The 10,163-nt window shown below is 31.1% G+C and overlaps 1 protein-coding gene across 1 annotated transcript; it reads left to right on the top strand.

Moving 5' to 3' along the window:
• The first annotated feature begins 2,387 nt into the window (after positions 1-2,387).
• MSX2 (msh homeobox 2) lies at positions 2,388-9,831 on the top strand. The gene is made up of 2 exons (XM_053719842.1): positions 2,388-2,953; positions 7,959-9,831. Exons 1-2 carry the CDS (start codon positions 2,602-2,604, stop codon positions 8,381-8,383), a joined length of 777 nt encoding a protein of 258 aa, XP_053575817.1. The 5' UTR covers positions 2,388-2,601; the 3' UTR covers positions 8,384-9,831.
• The last annotated feature ends 332 nt before the right edge of the window (positions 9,832-10,163 follow it).

Here is a 10,163-nt window from a genome sequence, read left to right on the forward strand (position 1 = left end):
GATGATAGATAGATAGATAGATAGATAGATAGATAGATAGATAGATAGATAGATAGATAGATAGATAGATAGATGATAGAAAGATAGATATAGATGATAGAGAGATACATAGATAGATAGATAGATAGATAGATAGATAGATAGATAGATAGATAGATAGATAGATGATAGATAGATAGATAGATAGATGATAAATAGATAGATAGATAGATAGATAGATAGATAGATAGATAGATGATAGATAGATAGATATATAGATAGATGATAGATATAGATAGAAAGAGAGAGAGAGAGAGAGAGAGAGAGAGAGAGAGAGAGAGAGAGATGATAGACAGATAGATAGATAGATAGATAGATAGATAGATAGATAGATAGATAGATAGATAGATAGATAGATAGATATAGATGATAGATAGATAGATGACAGATAGATAGATAGATAGATAGATAGATAGATAGATATAGATAGATGACAGATAGATAGATAGATAGATAGATAGATAGATAGATAGATAGATAGATAGATAGATAGATAGATAGATAGATACAGATATATATGGATAGATAGATAGATAGATAGATAGATAATTAGAATAGATAGATAAACAGACAGATAGATGATAGATAGATATTTATATATAAATAGATAGATAGATAGATAGATAGATAGATAGATAGATAGATAGATAGATAGATAGATAGATAGATAGATATAAATAGATAGATAGATAAATAGATAGATAGATAGATAGATAGATAGATAGATAGATAGATAGATAGAGATAGATAGAGATAGATAGATAGATATACAAAGAAGGCTCTAGGCTGTCTGTGAATATTTGTAGGTCCTTGGTGAATTCAAACTCGCAGTTTCTTGAATGTATTTGACTGAGTAAGACCAGGATGACAAATGAAACGTATAATTAAATAACATAATAAATATAGTACACTCAATATGTCCATCTCATATTAATGAGCTCTAATTTGACAGTATACAATTATTCTTCCTGAAATGATGTCGAGCACAGAATTCTTTTTTTAAAGGTTATATTTTCTATGATTTGTAAGAGTTCTATAAAGCAGAAAACTATTGTTTATTTTGTATCACATCCACAGATCCATATTAGATACAGATATTACATTGATATTTATCTGTATCTAATGCCATAATTTAATAAAGTATGTAATATATTGCTAATCGTTAGGAAGTGCTGCAATTGATCGTGTTTGCACTTTGTACAGTTTCTAGAGGTCTTTCTAGTAAATCCACATACTACACGGTAAACTATACTATTTACAATGAAATATATGAACTATACAGTTTTATTTTCATTGTGTTAAAAATTTAGAAACTAGCTTCAAAATCCCAGGGGAGTGAGCTATTATAGTATCATTAATTGCTAGATTGATTGTTGAGATAATAGCGACACATTTGTCTAATTGTTATAAAGGTTGATTTTGAAACAATTATGGAATATAATAGTTGTGGGATAATTATAGAATTCATTAATCATTTGAGAAATAGCAATTATTTTTTTCAGACTGTGTTCTGATAGAGAAGATTACCCATGACTTTACGTGATTTCATAGGCTGTAGTGTATGAAATATCACAGTGAAATTTCCTTCACAGTTGTTATTTCTTGATGCTTGAATTATTACGCAACATATTGTGCAAAATTCAGTTACAATCAGCGTGGGAACGTTTTAGAGTGACTCTAATCTTGATAATTTTACATATATCCTGATTCAGGTTCCAAGGATTACAATTATTAAATATACATAGCATTTATATTTATTTAATCTGTGTAGCAAGGGCATATTTATCCTACGTATTTTTTATTGACTACCTAAGAGACATCATCACTGATCTATCATAGGATCCTAAAAGGATACTGAGGGATCAATCAAAATACTTTTAAAGGTTTATCAAATGATGCATCTATAAAAAAAAAATCTCCATATACTTTAATTATGGATTCTCAAGTAAAATCATTAGACATTCTTTTCTAAAGAATTATGTTCAACCCCTGTTTTGACATCAGAAGCATAGACCAATTGCTTTCCTTGTACTTAGATACAATATTTATCTGTATCAGTGAAAATAGAAAATGATCCTCAAACTGTTTACATGCAGACACATGAAGATATTACAAAAGAGAGACGTCTTGAAAGCGGAGACTAGAAAGAGAAAATTGGTTATATGAGCTTCCTCTTCATATAATCATTCTTAATTACGCAAGTGACTTTTCAGATTTCTTGTGATTACAGCCCTACAGGTATCACTAATAACACAGCGCAGTTTGCAGTCTGTGTAATTAACTCCATTTTTTGTAACAAAAACAGTACTGAAATCTCTGCCATAAAGGAGAGCGAGCGAGCCAATCAGGACGCGTTGTTGTGCACGTGACATGGCTCGGGCGTTTCCCGTTGGCTGCCAGTGAAGCTCCTTTCAAAAGAGGAAAGAAAAAAGTTTAGTAAGTTTCCTTGAAGTTTGAAGTGAAACGTCTCCTCGCTGTCTGCATCACCAGAGCATAGACAGCCTGAATCCGCGGACCTTAATAAGGAAGGGGATTTGCTTCTGCTCCCCTGATAAACTTACAATGTCTTCCCCTAGGAAAATTAAAGAGGATTTAAGTTCTGATGAAGAAAGCCCGTCCCATCCCATCCATTCTCCATCTGAAGAACACAAGATAAGGATATCCAGTCTGCCTTTTAGCGTGGAAGCGCTCATGGCTGATAAGAGGGTGCCTAAGGAGCTACCTCATCTACGTGGCTTTGAGGCTTCTGGAGCTAGCAACACCCCGAGTCATCTACATCTGGGAATAGGGAACCGAGAAAGCCCAAGTCCTCCCGGGCTTACAAAAACTTTTGAAACTTCCTCTGTGAAATCGGAGAACTCTGAAGATGGTACCACCTGGGCCAAGGAAGGGGGCAGCTATTCTCCTCCACCAAGTAAGTTTGCATGAACTTACAGCTCTGCTGTGTGTGTGATCACGAGGAAATAACCTTCTCCCTTATGTATATTTCCTTCTAAATAAAGATATCGTATTGCAGCCTGTGTAGTTGTTTGAACGAGATATAAACCCCTTGGCTGCCAGGGAAGCATGCAGCCTCTCTGGCAGACAAGGGGTTAAAGACATCATACCTCTCGTATCATGAGAATGTTGCACCAATCTTACCATAACAGACTGAAGGCAAAACACAGTGCAGTGAATGTAAATGACTGATTTGTCACTTCTGTACACTGTAACCTCATGACCATTTTATAGAATGTGATATTTATCCTTAATTCAGTTAATCAGAATCACATGTTTACTTACTTTTTGTTTTAATTACTAATGAGCTGTATTTATATGCTTATTATAAGATTAATTTTATATCACAAGACATGCAGTTATCTTGGGTGAGGTTATAACTTATTCTATACTACTGACATTATCAATATAAAACTGTTTTATGTGGTTCAGTATTTGTGTAAATGGTTTATACAATGGTTTATATGTACAATAATCTATTTTGGGTCGATCACAATCATATAAAAAACTTTTAAATAATGATTTTGCTATCAAATTCAATATTAAACATATAGGGATTTTTGTAGCTAAATGATTTGATAAGCTTTTCTAAAGAATTTTGATGGATTTCTATATAATGTATTTAATATAAGGGAACAACTATATACAAATACATTTTTTATTATGTAATTCGTGAAGTTTATCAAATCCAGAAGTGGTTTACTGTTCTAATCTGCAGAATGTAAAACCTGTATTTGGACTAAACATTCTGCTTACATATTTGGCAAAAGACCTGTCTAAATTCTCAAGTGAGTATGGGACTTTGTCCTTAATAGTCAGTCATTTTTTATTTGTCATATCTTTCAAACCATCTTCTACTGCACATAACTTGCCTTTCCCAGTAACACAGACTGTAATATGCACTACAGCTTGTACTACAGGAGTGGTGTCTCTCAGAGTTCAAAGAGAACCTACTGGCTTATCTAGCTGGTTTCATCCAACTGTAAACATATACATTTCTGGTTTACACAAAACTTCTAGTATATGTGCTGAGTGCTCTCATATTACCAATGGCTAATATAATGCATTTGCAGAGAAGAATCATGGGATCCGGATGTTTGCTTTAGAACTTCATGTCATCTTCAGTTGAGAGCTTGAAGACATGTGCTTGTTGAGAATTCAGTTATACAGGAATTGTAAGGATATATCCCTGCATCATATGTAACTGGTCCATATATGGCCCTGTGAGACTAAACCCCAATACACATTATTTGAGCCTGGCATGCATGTGCTTCATCATAGTCAATTATAAATAGTGTATTTGAACACATTTCTTATGTGTTCCAAATATTTGAAGTACCCGACAAATTCCCACTCAGCTGTAATACTTCCAATCTGATCATTCGTGCACTTGGCACAATAAAATGCTTTATTTCAAGATTTCATTGTGGGAAAGAACATATTTTTGCATTTCTCAGACTCCCTTCGTAATGTATACTAACATTTTTTTTTTCTTTGTCACTTTATTCTGTTTTACGAATAATACCAACATTTCTTCAGGGTGCAAGTGACTTTGGTAATTTATATTATGAGACAAAGGTGCCCAGAAAAGTCCTTTGGAATCTTTATACTTCGTTACATTGATACTACTATAAGTGAAGCTCTTAAAACTTTACTTTCTAATTTAATATTCCTGTTCTTTTTCTTCCTTTAAATCACTGTAGCTTTATATAATATAATATAGTATTCTAAACTATCTATATCATAAATGTGTTAAAAGTTGATATACAGTAAATGGCAACTGATGTTAATACAAATAAGTTCTCATCTACATGACACAAATGGAACTATAAAAGGTAAATAAAATAATGAGAGAGCGAGAGAATAAAGTGATTATACACCACAGCTATATAACTTTATGGTTTTAATATGTACAGACTTTTGACCCAGAAAAATAATATATATTATATATATATATATATATATATATATATATATATATATATATATATATATATATATATATATATATATATATATATTATATATAATATATATATATATATATATATATATATATATATATATATATATATATATATATATATATATATATATATTAGTGAAATCCCCCAAAATATTTTGTTTCTTTCGTCTTTAATTTATGATTTACTTTTGAGATACATTGGAATACTGGGAATACTGTTTAGAATAACACATTCTTTACCCAATGCAATTAGTGTAATATTCAATTAGAAGTAAATATTAAATCACATTTTAAATTAGTACTACTTAAAAATTAGATTTAGTAAATTATTAATTTTGTAATAATTTAGCTAGATACATCAGTCCAGAATGTTAATTTTCAGCTAAACATACATATTTAAAAATATGTTGGCACAATTTCCCATTCATATCTTTAAATAATTGGTTTTGTAAAGGTCTTTTCCTAATTAATGATAATCACATTGATATCAAAATGCTGTAAATGTACAGACCTAGAAACTTATAAGGCCTCATCCCTTAAAATTGTGCCAACAGATGCAGTCACATCAATTTAATCATTTGAGAGATTATTTAAATACCCTTTAAAAAAAAGTTTGCTTAAATCTACTAAAAAGTCTAATGAAAAATTGGCATATTTTATTAGCTTTAAATAGACTACATTTATTTGCAGAATTAAACAATAAGTACAACACTTATAGTTTTAAGTACTTTTTAGACTTTAAGTCACCATAGAATGTAATTAAGTTTTAAAGATGTCAAACAAACCTTTGATCATTTAAAGAGCATTCTTTTGTGTTATGGAAATGCTTGCAAGACAGCGAGTAAATTTCTACCAGTATGATACCTATAAACATGTATAAATCATTTTGTTCTCTTATGTTTGTAAGGCAGATTGGTTTTATTAAATTAGGAACTTTTACATGAATATCTCCATATTTTAGTCATCTAGATAAAGCATGTATTTATGGCAGTAGGACACAGGTAAGAAGAATGTGGCAATGGGGCCTATTACCCATCAACCAAATACTGTAGCTTTATTTTATGCTGTAATATAAATAGATGCATCTGAGTGAGTGCTGGTTGCTCGTTGTGCTGTGCCTGATATGTATGTGACTTTTTCTATAGATTAGAACTTTTCCTTGTCTCGGGCTGATTATGTGAACCCCATCTCTCTATCAGTGAGTACACTGAGCAGCCAGTTTTACCCCTGGTATGAGGTCGAGTTCAGTCCACTTATCTAGATAGATTGATAGATAGGTAGACATAGATAGATACATACACACAAATATTGTTATGTACTGATATATATATATATATATATATATATATATATATATATATATATATATATATATATATATATATATATATATATATATATATATATATATATAAGAGAGAGAGAGAGAGAGAGAGAGAGAGAGAGAAATTAATTAAAATAAATAAATAACTATACTATTATTTATTTCAAGTCTAATAATTAAAAACTGAGGTCACAAAATATATTTTAATTTTTTTTTTATCATTAAAACAGAATGACTTCTATATACATTTTTTTAACAATGCTCTAATAAATTACACAAACCTTAGATTGAGGGCTTACAAACACAATTGTATTTAATAAAAGTCAAATTAATTAATTTAACCTGAGATATTTCACCCAAAATAATGTGAGAATTAAAGAGGGAATTTCTGAGAACAAATTAAGGCACCCAGGATAAATCAAGATTGATTGTGTGTATTGAAAAGACAATATGTAATAATTGAGAATTAATGTGTCTATCTATCTATCTATCTATCTATCTATCTATCTATCTATCTATCTATCTATCTATCTATCTATCACTCTTTCTCTCTATCTCTTTCTTTCTTTCTCTCTCTCTCTATCTATTTATCTATCTATTACTCTCTATCTATTTATCTATCTATTACTCTCTATCTATTTATCTATCTATTACTCTCTATCTATCTATCTATCTATCTATCTATCTATCTATCTTTCTATCCCTCCATCTATCCATCTATCATTCCTTTCTAAATAATCTCAGGCCACTAGGGAGAGGCCATACAATGATTAGCTAAAAACAGAAATAAAAAATTCTCTATTCAAACAAACTTATCATGATGCCCAAAAATTTAATTTTAGATTAACTTAATTAAAGTAATATTTTGGAGGATGGATACGTTACTAACACTTAAGTTTTTTTTTGCAAATAAATTTATTACTAATTTACATTTCCCCTGCACCTACATATATAGAGAATATTTTGAATTCACAAATGTTCTAACCTCTGCTAATTTTGATAAAACCTAATTAATCTATTTCCCTTTAGTTCATATGTGCACTTTACGTTATAATATGTTATTTGTGTTGAAAAGTAGAAAAATATATGCTCTATCAAAGCTAAAATCACTATATAACGAACAATTTATAAGAAAAAGGTTGAAATATACATCTATGTTTAATCCCAGCAATAAAGTCAAACCATTGAGTTTATAGTGGCGCCAATGTCATGATTCTTACATTAAGTTTTGTTCAGTTTTTTGTATTATTTATTTCTGTTACACATTAACTAGCTAACTTGACAAGCTCTATACTGAATTATGGTTTCAACGTACATTAGAGGTACATGTATTTCCTATAAAATATCTGAGTCCTTGGAACATGTTTTTAAAATGTAAGTGGTTAATACAATATTACCTACCTGTAAAAGTTTAACAATTGTATTTAACATTCCAAAGTGTTCATGATATTACTAAATACATAAATAAGTTAAAATAGGATATTGCACAGATGCATATTTCAGATAAGTGGTGAAATATTTTCAGGTTTTTTGGGGTGTAGTTTGATTCATGTAATCTTGCAGTGTGAGCCACATTTAGGAATATAAAGATTTTATTCTCATATATATTGTCTTTTGTTTTTGTTTGTTTAGGACACTTGAGCCCTTCCACCTGCACACTGAGGAAGCACAAAACCAACAGAAAGCCGCGGACCCCTTTCACTACATCCCAGCTATTAGCACTGGAGCGCAAATTTCGCCAGAAACAGTATCTTTCCATAGCAGAAAGGGCGGAATTTTCCAACTCACTCAACCTCACAGAAACCCAGGTTAAAATTTGGTTTCAGAACAGGAGAGCTAAAGCCAAAAGACTACAGGAGGCTGAAATAGAAAAGTTGAAAATGGCAGCCAAGCCCATCTTGCCCCCTGGTTTTAGTTTACCTTTCCCCCTCAATTCCCCCATCCAGGCTGCATCATTGTATGGATCATCCTATCAGTTTCATAGACAAGTTCTTCCTATCCCACCTGTTGGACTTTATGCAACCCCAGTTGGATATAGCATGTATCATTTATCCTGAGATGACAGAAAACTGAACTACTTGGCCCCAACCTCAGCATCACAAGCCCACTTTTTATATACATGGTGTCAGGGCAACATAATCTGGACTGCAGTGCCGTGAAACAAAGAGCATCTTCTTGCAACAGACTTTAATTTAGGCAAATACTGTTGTTCTATGCCGTGCTGCACTTAGGCATGAACATAGAGCAAGCTGAGTATTAGTGGGTTTTTGAGAAGCCTTAAATGAATCCAATGTGCATTATAAGGGCTTTTGTGAAGCTGCGGTCTGTAAGGCAGATAGATGTACAGGTGAAATCAAACTGCCTTTTTATTAAAGGGAAATAAATCACAAAGAAAACCAGTGTAACTTATGTAAGATGTACATTGAATCTCCAAAGAGCGGATATAGACTTGTGCCACACAGATTTCTGAGTTGGGTATTTAAGACATCAGCATATAGTCAACTAGTTCATATTTTCGATTATCTTGGTAAAATGCTACTTTTTATGAGAATTATTATGATTTTGACCTTTTTTTTTTTTTATTTTCAACCTGTAACTTTGTACTGGTAAAATAGAACAATCTTCTTCAGCGTGATCAACAAAGTACCATCATTATCCTCACCAATGCATACATTTCACCGTCGCTTGAAAATATATGGTTACCTTATTTAATTTAATATCCACATGTTCAGTAGGTAGGATTTGTTTCATATTAGTAGCAATGAATTTGAATACATTCAAATAGCCTAACTCAATGATTGTCAATCCAATAATTTAATGCAGGGGTCAGCTACAACTGGATCCTTTGTAATTAACGTAAATATAAGCTTTTCCGTACATTGTATTTGCGTAGGGGAAAAAAAAAGGAAAATATTTTACCCATGTTTCTAATCAATTAGAACATGCAGTATAAAAACATGAATGGAAAACATGCATTTTATACATGACAAGATATGCAGTAGTTGAAAAAAATGTGGTTGGTCAATAGGTTATTTAAAAAGATGGAAACACATTCTTTCTTTGCATATGCCTTAAGTTACTTTTTTATTGTATTACTGACCCCCAAAAAAGTTTTTGATAAAATTTACCAAGTACATATAAATAGACATATATAAGCATAAATGGAAGACATACCCTTATCTATGGTAAGAAAATAGTCGAAAATGGCCACGCTTCCATTCTTTAAGGTACTTTTATTTGTGTAACTGACCCAAAATAAATTGTTTGTTCAAATTTGCCAAGTACATATTAATAGATGTATTATTCAGAAAATGTGTTAATTTGAAAAAAGTCTGTTGAATCATAACCAACTAGATATTTGAACCACTGTATGCCCCTTTTACACTTGGTACTGTTATCCCTTTGAAAGGGACTCTTTGTAAAATGTTATATATTTTATTGAAGAGTTATAATTTCATATATCTCTTTATTTGTAATTAAATTAAAAGTTGTTACGTGTTTTAAACTTCGTGTCTTTTTCAATATCTTGCTTGGAAGCAGAATACATTTAAAAAATTATGAAGCACACAGTTTATTGATATTTCTCAGCACCCACCATAGTTCAATGTTTGATAAAATGACATGTTTAATTAACCACATCAATAAGCAGTTTCAAATTATATTAACATACTATTAAAATGTTAATTTCTATACATGCGTTGGTTGGTGTGTGTGAGTCAGTGTGTGAATGTGTGTGTGAGTAGTATGTGTGATGTGTGTGAGTATTTATGTGTTTGTGTGTGTGTGTGTGTATTTGTGTGTGTGTATTTATTTGTGTGTATGTATTTATTTGTGTGT

This window comes from Bombina bombina, chromosome 6 (genome assembly GCF_027579735.1).
Source record: "Bombina bombina isolate aBomBom1 chromosome 6, aBomBom1.pri, whole genome shotgun sequence".
Taxonomy (NCBI): domain Eukaryota; kingdom Metazoa; phylum Chordata; class Amphibia; order Anura; family Bombinatoridae; genus Bombina; species Bombina bombina.

Coding starts and splice junctions, on each gene's coding strand:
- MSX2 (XM_053719842.1), top strand. CDS start 2,602: ATGTCTTCCCCTAGGAAAATTAAAGAGGATTTAAGTTCTGATGAAGAA. Junction 2,954..7,958: donor CAGCTATTCTCCTCCACCAA/GTAAGTTTGCAT, acceptor TTGTTTGTTTAG/GACACTTGAGCCCTTCCACC.